General features: G+C 37.9%; 1 protein-coding gene across 1 annotated transcript in view; it reads left to right on the top strand.

Moving 5' to 3' along the window:
- The window catches only part of LOC114391601 (pyruvate kinase 1, cytosolic-like), a 43318-nt gene continuing 18814 nt past the window's right edge, over positions 1 to 24504 (top strand). The window contains exons 1-6 of the mRNA XM_028352590.1: positions 1 to 274; positions 1461 to 1557; positions 1919 to 2016; positions 3160 to 3315; positions 16554 to 16631; positions 17107 to 17238. Of these exons, the coding sequence (XP_028208391.1) occupies positions 206 to 274; positions 1461 to 1557; positions 1919 to 2016; positions 3160 to 3315; positions 16554 to 16631; positions 17107 to 17238 (630 nt within the window). The 5' untranslated portion in view covers positions 1 to 205. The remainder of the gene's footprint in view (positions 275 to 1460; positions 1558 to 1918; positions 2017 to 3159; positions 3316 to 16553; positions 16632 to 17106; positions 17239 to 24504) is intronic.

Here is a 24504-nt window from a genome sequence, read left to right as displayed (position 1 = left end):
CACGTACAGGATCTGCTGGCCTTAGTTTCATGGCTGGTCTCTTTCCTTTTCTAATCCGTCATATCATCTTGATATGATACATTCCCTCTGTCTCTCTCTCTTTCACTCACTCAAACTCACTATATAAGATTCCCTTCTCGGCCCATTCTTCTTCTTCTGCTACACCATTCATTCGAGCATTCGGTTTTGAATCTTTTGAGCGAAAATGCAGTCGAGTCCTTTGCTTCTGGAGGAACCCATAAGGATGGCCTCCATCCTCGAGCCATCCAAGCCTGTCAGAATTTCTCTCTTCTCTCTCTCAATTTTTATGGTTTGGTGTTCTTTTCTGTGATGAAAGAAAAAAAACTAATTACCGTTTGTTTTTTTGTTGATGCTGCGTTTGCTTGCTAGTAGTGATTGATTTAGCAGATCGGAAACCAGTTCTTCCGTTTTTTTCCGGTGTATAAACCGAAACTGGTTTTCTTAGTCTTTTTGAATTTAAAAAGTCTTTGGTAAGACAATTCTAAACTGATGAACAATCGATTTCTAGTTTAAAATTTGTTTTGAAATAGTGTTTTGTAAACTAGAAATGAAGATGCACGCATAAAATCATTTACAGAGTGTTTCTGTTATGTGCATCTTCATTAATCCGGCTTTAAAATTTGGCAGATCGGAAAAGAGTTTTTTATGATAGGAGTGAACTGTGATTTGGAGCTCTTGCGACGGTGTCGTTTGGGGAGTTCACTTATAACCCCTTTTTAATTGGCAACCTTGTATGGTGCTAGGATAGCTCTTGAATATTTCGGGAAGGTGTGTAAAATTTCACAAAATTGAAAAATAGAATAAAATTCAGTGTATGTCTTGTGCTTCTTCCATTGAAGTCATTGACACTTGATATACTTGATTTTTTTTTTTCATATTTTGATTTTCTTTTGGAATAAAAATAAGAAAAAAATTAAGAGTAGTAGCCGTAGGTAGAAGCGGCAGGTACTAAGGAAGCATGTAATAATAGGGGGGAATTGTAATAATAGAAATAAAGGAATTAAAAGAATAAATAAGATTAAGTCTGTTAGTTGTTATTTTTGTTCTGTTAGTTGTTATTGATGTTTAGAAAGAAGTTGTTTGGATTTTGATATTATAAATAGGAACGATTGTATAGAAATTGGGGGATGAATAATACAATCGGATTATCGTGTATCCTTTATAATTCTCTTGTGAGGTTGAGAGTGAGTGTGTTGGAGGTGTGAGTTCCACCTTTGACAAAGCACTAAGAATTTAAGATTTTGAATTATTTTCGCTTTCTTTTTGCACTCCAGGTTTGAGGTTTGAAGAGGGTGTTTTTTTTTTCGTTTTTTTAGATATGTTTATTTTGTTTTCGTGTTAAACTGTGGAACTAAAACACATTTTAGTCTATTCTTGAGAATTTGTACTACTTGACAATTTGGATTTTGACTGAAGTGGTTGTTGAAATGCTCTTGCAGAGTTTCTTTCCAGCGATGACAAAGATTGTTGGCACACTTGGCCCAAAGTCACGATCGGTTGACGTGATTTCCCAATGTCTTGAGGCAGGAATGTCTGGTATTTTTCCATTGCAACCTTTGATTGTTTGTGATCTTTGTTTAACAAACGACTGTAAACGTTAGTTTGTGTGATAGATAGGGGACTATATATTTCGTTATTTTGTTTTTCTAATTATTGTTAGAAAACATGAAACTAGTGTAGCTCTGTCTAATAAAATCAACTATTTTAGAATTAGTAGGCCTTGTATTTTCAAATACTTATAACTATGCCATGGGAAAGAAACACCTTCATCTAGTAGTATTCTTTTTGTTTCTTTATAGTTTGCAGCTTTCCTTTTCGTTCTACTGTGACTGTTGATAAGCTTGAGTTTTCAATTGGTAACAACTCATCTTATTCTTCTTTTCTTACGATGTGCCAGTGGCAAGGTTTGATTTTTCATGGGGTGATCCTGAATACCACCAAGAGACGTTGGAAAATTTAAGGGCTGCTATCAAAAGTACCAAGAAACTTTGTGCGGTAAAATAGTCATATTTTTTGTGTTTGTATATTTGATTTTTTTTTAAACACTCAGGCTCTAATGGCCTATCTTCCTGTTCCTGCCTATCTTCTAATGTGAGGTCTGCTAACACACTTAAATACAAAAGAGAACACTACAACACCTGAAAATAATTAATCCAAGCCCAATAAGCCCAAAAGCTAATAAAAAGTTGTCAAAAATATTCTTAGATGCCCCTAAGTGTAGAACTGTGAAATTAAGCTAAATTAACAACTTACTAACATTACTATAACCTAAATTATAGGATTAGTCGATGAGAAAGGTTATTATATTATACAATGGTCACAAATAAAAAACAAACCAAAGCACTGATGTTTGTTCTTTAACTCTTTAAGCTTAAGTTTTCTTGTTGCTTGTGCGTCTAGTGTCACATTCTCATTGCCATAAGGTGTCTTGTTGAAAATAAGCTAAGAGTGTTAAGTAGACATTATGTGTCTTGTGCATACACAAATATCTTATTCATAGTAAGAGTGCATTGTGTACAAAAGATAATCAAAGACTATAATTATTAGCTGAGTAATAACTATAATTGACCAATCTTCTAACAAGTGCCAAATATGCTAATGAATCTAGTATAGCATTCTAACATGTACCGTTATGATACTTAGTGTGTTTGATGCACAGTCCGGGACAATTCATCTTCAAGATGAACTGTACAGATAACTAGTATTTGTATTTTGCTCCTCTGACGTATTCCTCAATATTACTATCCTTATATAGCCTTGAATAATAATATGAAATAGATTAGTTCTATTTGGGTATGTGTTAGTGTTTGTATAAGCTACCTTGCATTACACCTACTTTTAATTGTTGTCAACTTGTATGGAATAAAGTTGACTTATGCCATATAGAGTCTGAAGCCTTGTAAATATTCATTCTGTTTATTTATAGGTATCTAATGTAAAAGTTTGGACAAGGAAACTAAGATTTACAGTGATCCTTACTCCTTGCACATGACATACATGTGATGAGTCATGGCATATCATAAAAAATAACTGATATTAATTCATTGAGTTTTATGCTTCAATATGTGCTCAAAATATGAAAATACTATCTGAAGGCCAATTTATGTACAGTAAATATGCATTTTTGTCAAACTCTAGGTTATGCTAGATACCGTGGGTCCAGAACTACAAGTTGTCAACAAAACTGAGCACCCAATTTCCCTTCAGGCTGACACATTGGTTGTCTTAACTCCTGATCAGAACAAAGAAGCTACTTCAAATCTTTTACCTGTAAATTTTAGTGGACTTTCAAAGGTCAGTAATGGTATACCTTTCCCTTTTAGTACATTTTCTTTTGGGGTGGGGGGGGTGGGGGGATATGTTTATGTTGAATAATGAATATATCTTTACATATGTGCATAGTAAATTAGTAATAGTAGTCACATGCAAGTTGTCTAGCTGCACATTTGGATTTATTTTTCATCTGTTTACTTGTGTATCTTGGTGTTTCATCCATATTATATCACGTGAGGGGAAACTTGGTTACTTGGAGAAGCAAGAAGCAGATTGTGGTAGCTAGAAGCATTGCTGAAGCAGAATTTAGGGCTTTGGCCAATGGTATATATGAAGGATTTTGTTGCAATGGATGCTCAAGGAACTAGGAATTTCTTCTAATGTACTAAGAAAGTCTTGTATGACAATAAAGTTTCTGTTATCATTGCTATGCAATGAATCTAATTCATCATGACAACCAAAGCTTTAGAGATTGATGACCACTTTAGAAAAGAAAAAGTTGATGATGGGGAATTATCTGCAGTCCCATTACTATTGCTGGATTCAACCTTCTTGTCAAGAGGTTTTATTCTGTCGACACCTTGGACTCATTTTCATGCAATTTTCAGTTTCCTCACTTCATCTCAGCAATGAATTTTTCCTTTTGGACAAGTCTATTTGGAAATCGATTGCCCCCTCAAGGTCAAATTCTTTGTACGGACTGCTTAATATTAATGATTTACTTCAAATACCTACCTTTAACAGCTTTATCTCTAGATTGTGTAATGTACAGTGTAGAAAGTAATAGGGAAGACTTTCTTATTTTATTCAAGCAGTAAAAGCACTGCTTATATAGAAATATTACAATAAAGTCTGTTCCTTGATTCTAGGAATAATAAAGAAAACAAATAATAGCTAATAATGATAAAGATCTTATTTTAAAACAAAGTAAATCAAATCTCTGATTCATCTAATATAGGAAACTGGAATATATTCTATTAATTCCTACAGCCCCCGTTGGTGCATAGATATCTATCATGCCCAACTTGCTTGTTAAACGCTCAAAAATGGGTCTTGTTAGGCTCTTGGTCAAGATGTCAGCTGTTTGCTGATTGGAAGGCACAAATGGCATGCAAATAATTCCAACATCCAATTTCTCCTTCATAAAGTGGCGATCAATCTCAATGTGCTTCGTTCTATCATGCTGAACAGGATTGTGAGCTATGCTTATTGCAGCCTTGCCGTCACAGTACAACTTCAACGGGAGTTCTATTGTCATCTTGAGTTCTTCTAAGACTCTATAAATCCACAATCCTTCACAAATCCTTGGGTCATTGCTCTAAATTCAGCTTCTGCACTGCTTCTGGCAACAACTCCTTTTTTATTTGCTTCTCCAAGTCCCTAGATTTCCCCACACATAGGTGCAATATCTTGAAGTAGATTTTCTGTCTGTAACAGACCCTGCCCAATCTGCATAAGTGAAAACAGCTACATTCCTTTCACTATTTTTCTTAAAAAACAGACCTTTTTCAAGATTGCTCTTTAAGTACCTCAAAATTCAGTAGATTGCCTCAAGGTGTTCTTCATAAGGAGAGTGCATAAACTGACTTATAACACTCACTGAAAAGCAATGTCAGGTCGGGTATGAGACAAGTAAATCAATTTGCCAACTAACCTTTGGTATCTTCCAACATCAACCGAAACACTTCCTTTTCCCCAAAGTTTCCCATTGGGATCCATGGGGGTATCTGCTGGTCTACAACCGCTCATTCCCGTTTCTTCCAAGAGGTCTAGAATATACTTCTGTTGGAAAACAACAATTCCCCTTTTTGAGTGAGGGACCTCCATGCCAAGAAAGTACCTCAAGGATCCCATGTCCTTGATCTCAAATTCTGCTACCAAGTTCTTTTTTAACCTAGCCAATTCCACTTAATCATCTCTAGTGAGGATGATGTCGTCAACATAGACTATTAGTGCAACAATTTTCCCTTAAGAAGAAAATTTTGTAAATAAAGTATGATCTACTTGGCCTTGAGAATATCCTTGTTTTTTAACTGATTGGGTAAATTTTTTGAACCATGCCCTTGGAGATTGCTTGAGTCTATAAAGAGACTTTTTTTAGTTTACAAACCTTTGTCCCAAATCTGTGTTCGAAGCTAGGAGGACTATCCATGTATACCTCTTCCCAAGTCGCCATTGAGGAATGCATTTTTAACATCTAATTGGTGCAAAGGCCAATCCAAGTTTGGAGCAAGTGATAGGAGAATTCTAACCGTGTTTAACTTTGCGACCTGGGCAAAGGTCTTTGAGTAGTCTATACCATAGGTCTGAGTGAATCCCTTAGCCACCAATTATGCCTTGTATCTTTCCATTGAACCATCATTGATAAGATTACTTGCTAACCTAACGGGCAATGTGCTAAATGAAGTAAATCTTTCATTTGTCGGTAGAGAGAGAATGAGTAGAGAGAGAAACACTGGGTGGGAGAGAGTTAGGACTAGAGGAAAGGCTAAAACGAGTGACAGAGTGAGATTGAGAGAGGATCCCTGTCGGTCCTATGTCGGGAACAGGAATGGACAACAACAGAGTTATAATCGAGCAAATTGGAGGGACCAGAAAGACATAGCATCTTTCTACTTCATCCGATTCCCTGAGGACGCAATCGAGAAGGACTTGTGGTACCACTTCAAAAAGTTGGGCGACGTAAGGGAGATTTTCATCTCCAAACAACGGAACAAGAATGGAAGGAGGTATGGTTTTGCTAGACTCAAAGGGGTGGAGGACGTGCGTAGCTTAGAAAGGAAACTAGACAACATCGTCCTTGGTGGTCTAAAGTTGTATGTCAACATTCCAAAATTTGGGAGAGACACAGTGGAAAAGATAATACTAGAAGCCAAACGAATGGAACACGACGAGCAAAATGAAAATGAGGCACCATGACGAAGACACCCATACCCGAGAATGAATCCAGGCTCCTATGCGGAGGCGGTGGTGAGGAATAATCGGAGCTTAGGCCAAAGGAGAACATCACACAACGAAAACCATACTCGTGAAAGGATCACTGTCATCGGCATATCTTGATGTTCCACTGACTGGGAACAAGTGGCTCAACGATGCTTGGGTGGGGCGACTAAAAAATTTGGCGATGTTCGACAGAGTTGAAGACGACCTACTATGGGACATCGGAGCTGACATATCGCTGAAGTATATGGGGGACGATATGGTTCTGCTACTCGGCCTCACTGACGCCAGAGCACAACAAATGATCTAGGAAGAAAATGAGGGAGGAGCTTCTCTGTTCCACTCCCTGGAGAAATGGAACCTGAGGTTGCGCACAGGGTACATGTTGACTTGGGTCCAATGCTGCGGGTGCGTCGAGGAAGTTCGGAGGGTGGACAGGGCACGGGTGCTCATCAAAACACCGTGGAGGCCCGTAATCCAGCACACTGTTAACGTACACATACAAGGGGAGGTATATCGTGTACATGTAGTGGAGGAATGCAGAAACAGCTCTGATACATGCCAGTGCCGACGCAGGAGCGCTTTCGGGTCATTGGAGGAACTAGAGTCTGACGAAAGCGATGTCGGAACTCCGTTGAACGAAAGGATATGCGGGTTGGAGAAGGAAGATGACTCGCAGTATATGGAGGTGCCGGGAAACCTCGACGCGCCGACAAGAACCACCCCAACCTCAACACTGAGAGTGAAGCTTCACGAGCTCGCGACTTTACCCAGTGGATCAAAAGGAAATGCAAATCCAAATAGTAAAGACAATACCTGTTGGGTACAAGTACCCAAGCAGACACAGGGCAGACCTGATTACACATCGGATACCCATGAGGATCAGACTGCGCGTCATCGCTCGGTGTCAGCTGATCGAGAAGACCATACACAATCTCGGCAGAGAGGAATAAGCTATTGCACGAAAATGGAAACTGTGGAGGTGGAAGGAGTTGTGGTATGTCGGGGAGACAAATTTTGAAATTAAAAGAGGCACGTGACCCGAATGTGACTGAGGGAGATTTTAAAATTGGATTGGGCTTTGCTACCCACACCCCCACTGAAGCAATAGAACAACATTTCTTTAGCCCACAAACCAACAAAGCTGATCCAACTAGTGCCTGGCAAGTATACTCGCGAAAAAGGATTACAAAAAGCAACTTGACATGGACTGTGCAGATGGCGTAAATTCAGACACAGCTACAGCTCTAAGTATAACGAGCCCACAACAGTAGCACAAGGTGTACAAAGATAAACATGGGACTGACCACGGTGAAACTACTGCCCACCTGGAAGGTACATCAGCACAAGATGCAGTTGAGGATGCAAACTCAGACAATAATCAGATGCAAGAGGTAGCAACTCTATGGAACATGGCAAAATAGTTGGGGGTTACTTTCGGGTCAGTGCAGGGGAAATTTATTGAGAAAATAAAGGAAATGGAGGAAAGAGATAAGAAAGAGGCAGAGCAATTGGGAAATAGGAGAAGTACAACATGAACATCATCACATACAATGTCAGAGGGCTAAGGAGGGGGATCAAATGGTCATCAATCAGAAGAATGGTCAAGAAAGAGCACATAGACATGATCTGTATTCAGGAGACAAAGAAGGAGGTAATTGAGAAATCCATGTGTCAGGCATTGTGGGGGGATTCTGAAATTAGTTGGGAAGCGCATCCTGCATCTAACTCAGCATGTGGGATTCTATGTATATGGAGTGAAAAAACATTCAAACTAGAAAGGAAAGTCATTGACAATGGTTTCATAATGTTGGTAGGGCAGTGGCTTAAGGAGGCACAACAAGTTCATGTTATCAGCATCTACTCACCATGTGATATTCAGAATAAGAGAGCCTTATGGGATAGTGTTAAGCAACTGAAAAACCTAAACCCTGGGGGATTATGGTGCATATTGGGTGATTTCAATAACATCAGAATTCCATTAGAAAGAATGGGCGCTTGTCAGAGAGGGGTGGGGGAAAGTAACATCAGGGAGTTCAACGAATGGATTGAAGAGTTGGAGGTAGAGGAAGTGCCATGGGGGAAGAAAATTCACATGGTTTAGACTGAACGGAGCTGCTAGGAGCAAGTTGGACAGATTCTTGGTATCTCTAGAGTGGCTTGTCAAATGGCCTGGAAGTACTCAGCATACATTGGATAGGAACTTCTCTGATCATTGTCCAATTCTGCTAAGATCTAAGTTTATAGACTGGGGTCCTAAACCTTTCAGGATCCTTGACTGTTGTCTCCTGGACAACTCATTCAAGACAATTGTTCAGGAATGCTGGACCTCTAACCAGCAACGGGGTTGAGGAGGTTATGTGCTTAAAAAAAAATAAAAAGACTGAAAGAAAGGTTAAAGATATGGAATAGAGAACACTTTGGTGATACTTTAAAGAAATACAAGAAGATTGAGGATGAGTTAAACAAGCTGGAAGAGGATACAATTGATAGACAATTATCTCCTTAAGAAGTGTTGATCAGGAAGCAGCTTCAGGAAGAATTGTGGGTAACGGCTCAATCACATGAGTCTCTACTAAGGCAGAAGGTGAGATCTAGATGGATTAAAGAAGGCGATTGCACTTCACGATACTTCCATCTGATGATGAATGCGAGCCGCAGAAATAATTCTTTGAAAGGAGTGACGATTGATAGATCCTGGATTGAAGAACTGACAAGAGTAAAAGAGGAAGTCAGATTATTCTTCTTGCAAAGATTTCAAGAATCTGATCAAGATAGACCCCGGTTGGATGGAATCTGCTTTCTGACCATTGGCCAACAACAAAATGATATGCTATTGGGGCGCTTTCAGGAGGATGAGGTAAAAAATGCTGTATGGGACTGTGGGAGTGAGAAAAGTCCAGGCTCAGATGGACTTAACTTAAAATTCATCAAAATTTTTTGGCATATAATCAAACCTGATGTCCTTTGGTATTTGGACGAGTTCTATGTCAACGGAACTTTTCCAAGGGGCTGTAATGCATTTTTTATAGCCTTAATTCCTAAGGTGGCGGATCCACAACTTCTGAATGATTACAGACCTATCTCACTAATAGGTTGTATATACAAGATAGTGGCCAAGCTGCTTTCTAACAGACTGAAGAAGGTCATGCCACTCATAATAGATGAAAGGCAATCTGCATTCATAGGGGGCAGACATTTGTTACACAGTGTGTTGATAGCAAATGAGGTGGTCGAGGAAGCCAAAAGAAGTCAAAAGTCATGCATTGTTTTCAAAGTAGACTACGAGAAGGCATATGATTCTGTCTCCTGGGAATTCTTGATCTACATGTTAAGAAGGATGGGCCTTTGCTCCAAATGGATCCAATGGATAGAGGGATGTTTAAAATCTGCATCTATTTTGGTACTGGTGAATGGTAGCCCCTCGTTTGAGTTCATCCCACAAAGAGGACTTAGGCAAGGGGATCCATTAGCACCCCTTCTCTTTGACATTGTTGCTGAAGCTCTAAATGGGCTGGTGAGAGAAGCCGTGGAGAAAATCCTATTTAGGGGATTCCCAGTGGGCTCAAACAACGTGGAAATCAGTATCCTCCAATATGCGGATGACACAATATTTTTTGGTGAGACATCAATGGAGAATGTCAATACAATCAAAGTAATTCTGAGGACCTTTGAACTTGTATCAGACCTCAAAATTAACTTTGTAAAAAGTTGTTTTGGAGCATTTGGAATGTCGGACCAGTGGAAACTTGATGCAGCAAATTACCTAAATTGTAGCTTGCTATCCATTCCTTTTGTCTACCTAGGCATATCTATCGGGACAAATCCAAGGCGATGTCAGTTGTGGGATCCTATCCTCAACAAGTGTGAGAGAAAATTAGCAAAGTGGAAGCAAAGATACCTTTCTTTCGGGGGGAGAGTGACTCTTATACAGTCGGTCTTAACATCCATTCCTATTTATTTCTTTTCATTTTTCAGGGTCCCTAAAAGGGTGGTGGACAAGTTGGTGAGCTTACAACGAAGATTTCTATGGGGTGGTGGATCTGACCAAAACAAGATAGCCTGGATTAAATGGGACATAGTGTGCCTCCCAAAAGAAAAAGGGGGATTGGGAATCAAGGATATAAACACTTTCAATCTTGCACTGCTTGGCAAATGGAAGTGGAATTTATTTCAGCATCAAGGACAATTGTGGGCTAGGTTACTGGAGTCTAAATATGGTGGTTGGAGGAGCTTGAATGAAGCATCACGAGACAACAACAAATCCATAAGGTGGAGGGACTTAAAGATGGCTTCTCAACATTTGCAACAGGGTGATGCATTTCAAAATAGAACATTGTGGAGGGTCGGGTGTGGTGATAGGATTAAGTTCCGGGAGGACAACTGGATTGGCGGAGAGGGAACATTATTAGCAAAATACCCTAGGTTGTACCTTATCTCTTGTCAGCAAAATCAAGTTATTCAGTAGATGGGAGTCCACAAGGACACATGGTGGGAGTGAGATTTCATATGGAGGAGACCACTGTTTGACAGTGAGATAGCCATGGCTGTTAGATTCCTAAAAGATGTTGAAGGCGAGCCAATCCAGCCACATAGAAGAGATGATTGGGTGTGGACGGCAGATCCAAGCGGCCAATACTCGGCACAAAGTGCTTATAATATGTTGAGGGGGAAAACAATAGAGGGGACTTAGGATGGAGCTTTTGAGAAACTGTGGAAACTAAAGGTCCCAAGCAAAATTTCAGTATTTGCATGGAGATTACTCAGAGATAGACTGCCAACAAAAATAAACCTGCAAAGGCGACAAGTTGAGATCAATGATAGGCACTGTCCATTCTGCAGCAGCATGGAAGAGGATGCAGGCCACTTATTTTTCCATTGTAGCAAAATCCTTCCCATTTGGTGGGAATCTTTGTCTTGAGTTAATATCTTAGGTGCTTTCCCGTAAAACCCAAGACAACATTTCCTCCAACATATATCCGGATTGGCTGATGGAATAAGGGTCAACAAGTGGAAGTGTTGGTGGCTGGCTTTGACATGGTTCATATGGCAGCAGAGGGACAAGATAATCTTTTCCAATGACACCTTCAATGGCAACAAAGTGATGGATGACACAGCTTTCTTACTCTGGACATGACTTAGAAGTTTGGAGAAGGATTTTGCAACTTATTTTAATCAATGGTCTAGTAATCTTAGAGCAGGGTTTGTTTATTAGCTGAGGCTAGCAACATAGACTAACAGTAGAAATTACACTCATGTATGTAGCCAAATATTGGTTCCTATCGAGACTACATTAAGTCTGATAATTGGAACCAAATGTATGGTCTTTCCTAACTTTGTAACCTTTGTACCTCTGGTACTCAAATTTTTATATATATATATATATATATATATATATATATATATTTATCTCTGCTGATAAAAAAAAAATCAGAGTTATACTTGACGGTGAACACCCACTTGCAACCCACTGTATTCTTTCCAGTTGGCAAAGGCATAACACTCCAAGTATGGTTCTTCTCAAGAGCTCTCATCCTTAAGAACAACTTCCTTCCACTTCGGTATTCTTTCCAGTTGGCAAAGGCATATTTTTTTGGAACTTCTACTCAAGACAACCGGGAGGTAAACGCAGCAAAAGATGAAGATAAATTTGAATATGACATAAATTTGGATAGAGGATGCTTAGTACAAGATCTAACTCCTTTTCGAAGAACCATGGCTATATTCATTTTGGAAGGGTTATCTTGATCATTGGAGTTAGAAGAAGAAGGTTTACCTTTACCACTAATTAAATTCTTCCTCGGTTCAGACTCATGGTTATGCTGGAGAGTTTGTGCATCTTCAACTTCCTTGTTTCTCCTCATGTAACCCTTTCCTTTCCAAATTCGGTCACAATCAATGAGCCTGTTTGCTATTTCCTTACAAGGATTATCCTGTTGTGGCATTAAGGTTAATTCTTCTTTATTTCCAGTATCCAAAGATTGTTTGTTACAATTTTGCTTTGAAGATGTAGCCCTGGATTCAGCAAGGACCTCACTCATTATGAGAGTGGGTTCAACTAATGAATCTTGGCCTTTTTGTTTCGGTGCAGCAATGCAAGTTTCAGAATCTTATGAAATAAGGACATCATTTGAAAGAATTATATTTTCAAAATAATCTTCCTTTGATCTCTCCCCTGAAGATGAATGTCATTATAAAAAGGTTGGCTCTCAAAGAAAGTAACATCCATACTTACAATTTTTTATTTTATTTTGGATCAAACATTTATATCCTTTTTGGGTTGGAGAGTAACCAATGAAAACACACTTTATAGCACATGGGTCAAGTTTTTCGATCTGCTTATGTTCATGAACGAAAGCAGTACAACCAAATATTTTTAATGGTAAATCAGCTGAAACGCGTGCCATAGGGAAATACTCTTTAAAAACATGCAAAAGAGTTTGAAATTGTAAAGGTTTGGAAGGCATACAGTTAATTAAATATGCATCAGTCAAAACAGCCTCACCCCATAGATATTTGGGAACTTTAGTAGAAAAGAGTAAAGCCCTAGCCACCTCTAAGAGGTGTTTATTTTTTCTCTTTGCAATCCCATTTTGTTGGGGTGTATTAGCACAAGAACTATGATGGACAATCCCATTTTCAAGAAAAAAATTTCCTAGGATCGTGTTAAAATATTCCCTCCCATTATCACTTCTGAAGACTTGTATGTTAGTTTGAAATTGATTTTGCACCATTTTAAAGAAATTTCTGACAGCTTGTTCAGCTTCAAATTTTTCTTTTAATAAATACACCCAACAAAGTTTAGTGTGGTCATCTATAAAAGTGATGAACCATTTTTTGTTGGAAAGTGTCCATATTTTATTTGGACCCCAAACATCACTGTGAATAATAGCAAATGGTTTTGATGGATTATAAGACTGCACAGGAAAAGAAGAACAATGATGCCTTACAAATTCACAGATTTCACAATGAAGCATTGAAGGGTCTTTATCAAACAACTTGGGAAATAGGTGTTTTAAATATCTAAAACTTGGATGGCCTAACCAAAAATGCCATAACATGATATCCTTATTATTATTTGAAACAAAAACAGATTCAAAACAGGAACTCATTGATTGTGATTGTTGTCTTGAAAGTAATAGGGAATACTTTCTTATTTTATTCAAGCAGTAAAAGTACTGCTTATATAGAAATATTACAATAAAGTCTGTTCCTTGATTCAAGGAATAATAAATGAAACAAATAATAGCTAATAATGATAAAGATCTTATTTTAAAACAAAGTAAATCGAATCTCTGATTCATCTAATATAGGAAACTGCAATATCTTCTATTAATTCCTACATACAGATTCACAGATGTGCTCTTATAGGGGAGACCGGGAGAGGGAGAGAGGGGGAAGGTAGAGAGGATTTGGACTGAGTTTAGGGAGGGTATAGGGTCTCTTGAATACCCTGAGTTGTTTGTGTTCCTTCTTTTCCATCACCTGTTCACACTGAACAGAGGAGAATATACTTAGTTATACACATTCTTTTTGATATCAATTTTTTTCTTGTTCTTGTTACTAGTTTGTACCTAACACTCCCCTTGACATGCCCACACACAACATACATTTTAGCTAAAACACTTCCAAGGCCTAATTATGAAAACCCAAATTGGTAAGATCCAAGCTAAGCATGATTGACGCCTACCATCCAGCTTGGAGGGGGAGTTTTGGATATTGGTTCCAGACTAATAGGAATTACAATTCATAATTCAGAGGAGTAGCTAGGATTTTTAGACCCTTCACTTCATTGTTTGTTTGATTCAACTTATTTTGGAGAAATAATTGCATATTTTTGTGTCAGTTTTCAAAGAGAACTTTTGAAAAATAAGCGATTATTTTCCTAAAATTAATCCCCACCAAATATGCATTAAGTCCTACTAGCCGTAGCTTTATTTGTCTGTTCTTTAAGCAATTTCTTTTATACCATATTACTTCTATTTATTTAGAGGTTTTTTCTCTCCTTTTTTAGGCTCCTAGGTTAGTGTACAATATTTCCTATTTATTCTGTAACTTTGTTATTGTTTCAGTTGAAATAAATGCTTGAGTGTTTTACCACTCAGCTGAACCCTTTTCATTAATATATACGTGAAACAAAGTCAAAAACAAGTACAAGGGCAAAGCAGAGGTGCAGACTGAAGCACCCTGCAATTCGGCTACAGCAGGAAAAGTAAAGAAAATGCAACTTGCTAATAAGACAAAAATATAAAATATATATGCTAATTCAACACTTATAAAAAAAATATAATACAGTTTTCCTCCGAAATCTACATCTATACCTTTATGCATGATGTCTCCAAAATCCATAGTTTCTTGATGGTTGATACATGTTGGGTCCTTGATGGCCACGGGAAAATATTATGATCTAGGTTCAGATATGCTTTAGATTAAATTTGTTGAAAGATTACAAAAAAGGCTGGGCATATGGATATCAAGATTCAGTATGATATTGCTACTGTAGGAAAAGGAAAAGGAAACTCCATTTTAATGGTTGACGTTTCCTCTATAATGTTATATTTTATAAAATTTGTAAGGATTTTTGAAATGAGTCGGAAATTTGCATATTGATTTAAAAAGACTATATAAATTGAAGGAAGTTTTGTGAAACTGTTATTCTCCTGAGATATATCAGATAAAAAACTAATCTATAACTTGAGGGAACTTCTACTGTGGACACAAGTACTGAAATCAAAATATGGAAGCTGGAGGAACCTGGATGAGACAAGAAGAAACCATAAAGAATCAATTTGGTGGTGGGACTTATGCATTGTTTGCAACTCAACGGAGGAGGGAAGCTGGTTCAAAAATCAAGTAACATGGAAAATTGGAAGCGGCAGCAGGGTGAAATTTTGGGAAGATGGATGGAAGGAAGATGGGTCCCATTGCTGGAAAAATATCCTAGATTTTACCGTATTTCAAAGCAGCAACAGCACTATATTCATCAGATGGGATCAGTGTCAAGAGGGGGTGTGGGAATGGCATCTTGAGTGGAGGAGAATGTTAATGGAGGGAGAGATGGATTTGGCAGCAAATTTCTTGGAGGATATTGAGGGGATGGTAGTACAAGTCCAGCATCAAGATTGGTCGTGGGAAGGGGATCCGGGAGGGGAGTACACAGTGGGGACTGCATATCGGGCACTTAATCAGAATATAATTGGAGAAGATGATGATAGGGCATTCTCTATCCTTTTGAAACTAAAAATTCCCAGCAAGGTGTCACATTTTGCTTGGAGATTGATTCGGGATAGATTGCCAACAAGGATGAATCTTAGAAGCTGAAACGTTGTGATGGATGAAGTCTGCTGTCCAATCTGCCTAAACTACGACAATGATGCTGGTCATTTGTTTTTTGGATGCACCAAAATTATGCCGTTGTGGTGGGAGACCTTGTCATGGATAAATACGCTCACTGTTTTTCCAGAAAGGCCAAAAGAACACTTTCTTCAACATTCTCAATGCAATCTGAATGGACTTATTCAACATATATGGAACCATAGGAATAAGATTGTTTTCTCAGGTGACAGCTTTGATGGTAAAAAATTGATGGATGATGCACTATCCTTCTGTTGGACATGGCTCAAAAATCTGGAAAAAGGATTTGACATTCCTTTTCATTTATGGTCCAGCAACATCAGAGCTGAATTTTTCTTACAGGGGGGATTGGACTTTAGAATTTTTTGTAGAAGGGTATCCAAGCATAGAATAGACCTGTTTAGTTGCCTAATATCTGCTTTCAAATGCTAATATTAGGTTACCATAACTCAATGTAGGGTAAACCTGGGATGTACATATCACTGTACCTCTTGTACTGAATTATATATATACTCTTATTTTTGCCGATCAAAAAAGAAAAAATAACTGGAGGGAACTTCTGAACTGATGCCAGCACTTCTTTTGTCTCTTTCTTCATTCCCAGACAGGTTGTTTATGTTTGCCTAAAGATCCCAATAAGAGTGAGGCTGCAAGGTAGATTTGAAATTTAGTGAGATAGGCTGTAAGTCTGTAAATAATGGTTTGTTTTGTGTTACTTTAGGTGTTCAGAAGAGACATGCTGTGTAATATAATATGCTAACCATAATTTTGTATAAGTTAGTAATTAAGGAATTATCACACTTGTATTACCTCTAACCTTGTTCGTTTAAAATGGTTAGATAAATTTTTCTATAATAAAAAATTGTGGCTTTACGTTTTACAAATTTAGCTTCTTATTTCTTTTATTGTACGTCAACTGTCTATTCTGTGTAGGGTTTGCTTAACAGGAATCTATAGTTTTGCAGGCTGTGAAGAATGGTGATACTATTTTTATTGGTCAATACCTGTTTACTGGAAGTGAAACAACCTCAGTGTGGCTAGAGGTAATACAATCTTGGATGGACCAGTTCTATCTTCATGCTTGTGTGAAAAGTTTATGCTGACTACTATTTTTGAAATTATAGGGTTTAGATAGGGAAGGTTGAACGAGAGAAAAGAAGTTTTAAGTAACGTGATCTTGGATGGATTAGTTCTATCATCATGCTTGATTCTAATCTGTTTCCAATTCCCTCCTCTTTGTTAACAAGGGAATCTTCCTTAACTTATTTCCTATTACATTTAGGGGGAGTTTGGTACAAGAGAAACTTTTAGTTTCTCAAGAATCTGAAGTTGGGAAACTTTGTTTCCCATGTTTGGTCTGTTTCTTCTCAGATAAGAGTAGCCATATGCTCACTTATTTGCATGTAGCTTTTGTGAGGAAGCATTTTAAGATTTAGAATGAAGAAAGTAGAATACTGCATATACTCAAAGTCATTAGTTCATCATCATCACTCGATTAATTTTGATTTCATAATGCAGGTCAGCGAAGTGAATGGTGATGATGTCACTTGTGTCATAAAAAATTCTGCTACTCTTGCTGGGTCACTGTATACTTTACATGTCTCTCAAATTCATATCGACCTTCCCACTCTTGACAATAAGGATAAGGAGGTAATTATAAGAAATTTGTGTGCATAAAGTAATGAGATGTGCATTAGATGTTCTTTTTTTCCCACTTTTGTGCTTGCAAATGAATGTTTCAATTTTTTTTATTTATATCCATGAGGAAATTTTAGGGGTGGAATTGGAATTATATTTCTTTGTTGAAATTATAGTTTGATTTTTGCAATGCCTGATACTCAATTTTTTGTCCTATATTAGAGTATTGTACAGATAGCTGCAGTATTCAATTGCACTCTCTGCTAAGTGAGTTAGTTAGTAGGTTAGTTATTGACAGCTATTCACAGATGCCATAACTAACTATCTAAGCCTATGTATACCAAGTTGTAACACAAAGATCAGTGACCAATAATATTTTTCACTTTTCATTTCTAAAGTTTTTCTATCTCAAAATATCTTCTACTAGATTATATTATGATATCTAGAGCTCAGTAAGATCATCAATGGCGGCACAAAACAACGCGTTTCTCACTTCTTCTTTCCCTAATTTGATTGCACATAAGCTTGATGATTTGACCTTTCTGCTATGGCTTCAACAAGTTAAGCCAGTTATCAAATCTCATCGTCTTCAACATTTTCATGGTTACCTCAAGGATATTAGATCTCAGAGATGGAAAATGTGGTGGATATCCTTAACTTGGTGCATTTGGTTTCATAGAAACAAAATAGTTTTCTCAAATGAAACTTTCAATGGTCAAAAGATGATGGACGATGCAATCTTTTTCTATTGGGTTTGGCTCAAAAATCTGGAAAAAGGATTTGATATTTCTTTTCAATCCTGGGCAAGCAAGATTAGGATTGGATTTTGTAATAGGGGGGGGGGGGGTTCTATTTAGGTCAATTTTGTGGAGGGACATTTGGGGTAAAAATCAACTTCACAAAGAGCTGTTTCGGAGTATTTGGGGTAATAGATCAATGGAAGCAATCTGCAGCCAAATACCTGAATTTTAGTTTGCTGGCTTTTCCTTTTGTTTACCTTGACATATCCATAGGGGCCAACCCGAGGCGATGTCAGATGTGGGATTCCATTATCCACAAATGTGAGAGAAAATTAGTAAAGTGGAAACAAAGACACATATCCTTTGGGGGGAGAGTGACACTAATATAGTCAGTGCTAACATCAATTCTTATTTATTTCTTTTCCTTTTTCAGGGTACCTAAATTAGTGGTGGATGAGCTAGTGAAATTACAACGTAGATTTCTGTGGGGAGGTGGACTTGACCAAAACAAAATTGCATGGATTAGGTGGGAGACAGTGTGCTTACCAAAAGAAAAGGGGGGGTCTGGGTCTTAAGGACATTAATAATTTTAATCTTGCACTCCTCGGCAAATGGAAGTGGGATCTTCTGCAGCACCAAAGGGAATTATGGGCTAGAGTATTGGAGTTTGAATATGGTGGATGGAGGAGTCTGGATGAAGCAGGTAGGGTAGGCCCTGAATCAATATGGTGGAGGGACTTAAAAATGGCTCTCCATCATTCACACCAGGGTAGGGTATTCCAAAATGGATTGAAATGGAAGGTAGGAGGTGGGGATAGGATCAAATTTTGGGAGGATAGGTGGATCTGTCAGGAGGAAACATTAGCAGAAAAATATCCTAGATTATACCTGATTTCATCACAGCAGAACCAGCTTATCCGACAACTGGGAACTCACAAGAACACTGGTTGGGAGTGGAATTTTATTTGGAGAAGGCCGCTGTTTGATAATGAAATTGACTCGACTGTTAGTTTCCTAAGAGAGGTTGAAGGGAAGTCCATACAACAACAGGGATCTGATGTTTGGGAGTGGCTAGGGGACCCATTAGGTACATATTCTACACACAGTGCTTATAACATGTTATGGGAGGAGATAGCAGCAGGAAGACAGGAGGACTGTTTTGAGGAGTTATGGAGAATAAAGATTCCAAGCAAAATTGCGGTCTTTGTGTGGAGATTATTTAGGGACAGATTGCCAACAAGAAAAAACTTGCAAAGGAGACAAGTGCAGATCACGGATATGTCATGCCCTTTTTGCAGAAGTGTGGAGGAGGAGACATCCCACTTATTCATTCATTGCATCAAAATCCAACCTATTTGGTGGGAAACCATGTCCTGGATGAATATTAAATGTGCTTTCCCGTTAAATCCAAAACATCATTTTCCTTCAACACACCTATGTTCAGGCTGAAGGCATAAGGGTCAAGAGGTGGCAGTATTGGTGGTTGGCTGTAACATGGTCTACTTGGCAACTCCGAAACAGGATACTGTTCTCCAATGCAACTTTCAATGGTAACAAACTGTTTGAGGATGTAACTTTCCTACTTTGGACTTGGCTTAGAAGCTTGGAGAAAGATTTCACAATTCACTTTAATCAATGGTCAAGTAACCTTCAACAGGGCTTTTTGTACCAGTAGAGGGTAGCATAAATAGGATAATAGCAAATGTACATTTCAAATGTAGCCATAATCTGGTTCCTATTCAGATTGTGTTTGTCTGACTGAGGAACCATTTGTATGGCTTCCCCACCTATGTTATTCAATACCTCTGGTACTTCAAATTATATATATATATATATATATATATATTTTTTTTTTTGCTGATAAAAAAATAATTTTGTGGAGGGATGTCTATACTAGGCCACACCTATGGAAACTTATTCTTGCATTTCAGCTTGTATTGGGATTCCATAGGTTGTAAATCACTTTTGAAACATTGTAATTATATTAGTACCTCTTGTACTTATCTTTTATATTAATATAATTTATCTTTGCTGATAAAAAAAATCTCATCGTCTTCAACATTTTGTTGTAAATCCTCTGATTACCCTACATTTTCTTTTTGAAGAAGATCGTGAAGCACCAATTGAGAATCCTGCGTATGAAGCTTGGTAACTGCAAGATCAGGTGCAGCTTACATGGCTTCAATTGACTCTTTCAATGTCGATCTTGTCTCGAGTGTTAGGATGCACTCATTCCTATGAAGTTTGGGAGCGAATTCCCGATTATTTTCACAAACAAACACAAGCTACAACTCGTTAGTTGCGTATGCAGTTTCAAGCTACGACGCTTGGGGGAAAATCAATGCAAGATTTCTTGTCGCAGATCAAAGCACTTTCAGATGCTCTTGCTTCAGTTAGAAGTCCAATTATGTTTCACGAACACATTGACTCCATTCTTGAAGGCCTTCTGTCGGATTATCACTCCATTAATGCGATCATTGAGAGCAAGTTTGAACCTATCCCAATCGAGCAAGTCGAAGCTCTTCTTCTTGCTCATGAAGCGTGTTTGAACAAATTCACCAAACAGAAACTATCTGATTCACCTTTGATCAACTATCGCAAGCTCTTCTTCTTTCTTCCTCTTATTTGTTCTCTCTCATCTTGATTTATTTCTACTCTCTCTTTTCCTTTTTATTTTCTTTCCATAACTTGAGAGAACTCAACTCATCTAAGATTCTAGATAGAGAGTCCTTATGACTAGTACCCTCACCATTAACACTAGATGAATGATGACTCATGTTGGTTCTTAAGTTGTGGTTCTTTCTTGTTGGGGTTTGTAAAAGGTAAAAACTAGGATTCAAAAGAACTTAAGATAAGCGTGATAAACAAGAATAAAGTATTATGTAATTACAAGATAAACTAGGCGTGACTAGTAAAGAAAATAAGATATGAAAATATGCAAGAAATGTAAACTAGGCGAATCCTAAGAGTGTTTGGATGACCACATTTAAGGTTTCCAACAAAACACTCACTCTCCTAAGGAAAAATTGCCTAAAATTATTACACACAAATGGAAGTTTGGTAACCTATTGGAGACTCCCAACACACTTCCAATGAAAGATCTTTTTGTTACAAAATTTGAAAGCAATGAAGGTAAGTAAATTGTCAATTACAAAATTACAAAACAGTCCTCAATTTTGGTGGTTGTGCTCTCTTTGGTGATTCAGTCAATTTGGAGTGCTTCTTAGTCTAATAACTCGTGCTTCTTAGATCTAAAGGTTCAACACAAGAAGATTATGACTAAAAAATGGTAGAACCTAAAATCAACACAAAAACATGATTTAAGAGTAGATCTATAAAATTTGAACCATAGAAGTGCAAGAACAAGTATAGATCTAAGATTTAATCGGTTTATTTTTTTGAATCTACTCTAAACAACACCAAACTACAAGACAATGGAGGATATACATGGAAAATAAGATGAAGAACAAGGAATTAAAGTGAATTGACGGAACGAAAAGATAGAGGAAGCAAAAGAACATCACCTAGATGAGATGCTCTTGATACCACATGATGTAGCTCCATGTGGAGCTTGTAGGCCTTGGATCTTCTTCATAAATGGAGTCCTTTGTTTCTTGAAGATTAATGACAATGAAATAGAGAAGGAAGAAAGATGATTGGAGACACTACTTTAAGGAGAAGATTAGTCAAGGACAAGCTCACTACCATAGGAAGTCATGAATTTTTTTTGATCAACAAAGATAATATTATATTTATGTAAAATGAAGTACCAGGGATATTGATATTACATAGATAAGGTATACCATACTATTGGTTCCACAATCAAACAAACATAGTCTAAAGGAGAACCAAAGTAAGGTTATAATTGAAATTTACATGTGTTACTTTCCAAACTGTTCTATCCTCTACTGATACAAAAAACCTTGTCTAATACTACTTGACCATTGATTAAAATGGATTGTGAGTGTCAGCAGAGGGGCTGCACAGTCCAAGAATAGCTCATCCTTTGGAAAACTCAACCAGTAGAAGATGCAACTTCGGAGACCCTCCGCACCAAATTTCCTTCCTTTGGCTTTGAGGTCAAGGCCAATTTTGCAGCGGGCGAAATTGATAGGGACCGGGCTACTATGTGGGATAAACCCTTCAGGGTGTATCAGTGCAGGCCCAAAACCAATAAGTGAATAGCTTGTATTCTCACTAGTGATAGGAAGGGTAGAAAGGGAATTAGCTTGGCTGTTAGTTGTGGAATGCGTGAGTCTATTCTGTTATAAGAAAGAGCTGTACTGATTGTGGGGGGAGGGAAGGGGATCATAGTGGAATATTGGGGCAGAGAGAGTTTCTCTCTCTTGCTTGGGAGAGTGTTGACTCTCAGTATCAATTCTCTTCTTCTTCCTCTCTCTATTTCTATTTCTGCTTCTCACCTCTGTTTTGTAGGCACCATTGATACGAATTGTATCACTGTCATACCCTCTCCTTCTGAATCATCAAACACTAATACCACAGAATCTTCATCTTCAAACACTCCTCCTTCTACACCTAGAGCACCCAATCATCACCCTATGCAAACCAGGTCCAAATCTGGTATTCACCTACCAAGAATTAATCCTTCACTTCTTCTAACTCATTGTGCACAATCCAAATTGGCTTTCAGCCATGCAACTAGATTATGAGGCTTTGATGAAGAATCACACTTGGTATTTAGTGCATCTTCAATCAAACAGAAAAGCTATTGGTTGTAAATGGGATTTTAGGGTTAAGGAAAATGCAGATGGCTCTATCAATAAGTTTAAGGCTAGACTGGTTGCCAAAGGTTTTACTCAAGTTCAAGGTTTTGATTTTTCAGAAACCTTTTCTCCAGTAGTGAAACCTGTCACTATTCGGATTATTTTAACTCTAGCAATCACAAATCAGTGGATTCTTGCTCAACTAGATGTGAATAATGGCTTGCTTAATGAGACTGTCTACATGTCTCAATCCCTTGTTTTCCAAAAATCAAATCCCTCTATGGTCTGCAAACTGAATAAAGCCTTGTATGGGCTCAAACACGCCCCAAGGCAGTGGTTTGAGAGGCTGCAATCTACTCTAATTCAGTTTGGTTTTGTTGCTAGTAAGTGTGATCCCTCTCTTTTTGTTTACAAGACTGCATCTCACACTGTGTATCTTTTATTTTATGTCGATGATATCATCCTTATTGGCAGTTCCACTCAGCTGATTCAGCACCTAACATCTCAGCTTGATTCTAAATTTTCTCTCAAACAACTTGGTTTGCTAGACTACTTTCTGGGAATTGAAGTTAAGATTCTTCCTGACAAGTCATTACTCCTCACTCAGAATAAATATATCAGAGATTTGTTGCAGAAAACAAATATGGCTGAGGCTCAACCTACTTTATACAGGTCTGTAGTGGTTGCTTTACAATATTTGACTATCACTAGGCCTGAGATAAGCTGCTCATGAAAAAAGTTTGCCAATTTATGGCCAACCCTTTAGATTCTCACTGGATTGCAGTGAAAAGAATCCTAAGATACTTGAAAGGTACAGTGCTGCATGGTCTTCATCTTGAACCTGCTGTTTTGGGCAACCATACACTCTTGGTGCCCTCTGCGATGCAGATTGGGCTTCTGATATTGAAGACAGAATATCTACTTCTGGTGCAGCTATCTACTTTGGTCCTAATCTCATATCATGGTGGTCCTGAAAGCAGCAAGTTGTTGCAAGATCCAGTTCAGAGGCAAAATATTGAAGTTTAGCCTAGACTGCTGTAGAAATATCTTGGATTCAGACCCTTTTGACTGAATTGAAAGTTCCCTTTCAGCACACCCATTGTGTTATGTGATAATCAGAGTGCAGTTGCTATAGCTCATAATCTGTCCTTCATGCACAAACCAAGCATATGGAAAATGATGTCTTCTTTGTTAGGGAAAAAGTTCTGACCAAGCAGCTAGTTGTTCATCATATTCCTGCTCTTGATCAGTGGGCAGATGCACTCACCAAGCCACTCTCTCCCAGCAGATTCATGTTTCTAAGAGCCAAACTCAATGTGCTTGAGACTTCCTCAAAGTCTCACCCACCTTGAGTTTGAGGGGGGGGGGAGGGGGAGATTAGAGTATTATACAGAGAGAGTTGCAGTAATTATTAGTGTATCAAGGTAAGTTTTACTTTGTGATTCAGTTAGGGAAGCTGTTAGAACAGTTATGATTCAGTTAGGACAGCTGTGGTTTTGTTATTTCTATTATTTTGTTAAAAGCTGTTATTTCTGTTAGAGCGGTAACTAACATTGGTTAGTTAACTGCCTTAGTTAGGTTATGTGTAATCATATCTGTTCTCTCTATAAATAGAGAAACAGAATCAGTTTGTAACCAACCTTTCATTCTGAATCAATAATAATATCTTTCAGCTTTCTTCTTCTTTTTCTCTCTCAAACTCTATGAGTAATCAACTGCACTCTCAGCTAAGTGAGTTAGTTAGTAGGTTAGTTATTGACAGCTGTCATAACTAACTATCTAAGCCTATATATACCAAGTTGTAACACAAAGAT

Source organism: Glycine soja, chromosome 2 (assembly GCF_004193775.1).
Source record: "Glycine soja cultivar W05 chromosome 2, ASM419377v2, whole genome shotgun sequence".
NCBI classification, from domain to species: domain Eukaryota; kingdom Viridiplantae; phylum Streptophyta; class Magnoliopsida; order Fabales; family Fabaceae; genus Glycine; species Glycine soja.
Note: the sequence above shows the minus strand (reverse complement) of the source record. Positions and strands in the feature narration are given on the sequence as shown.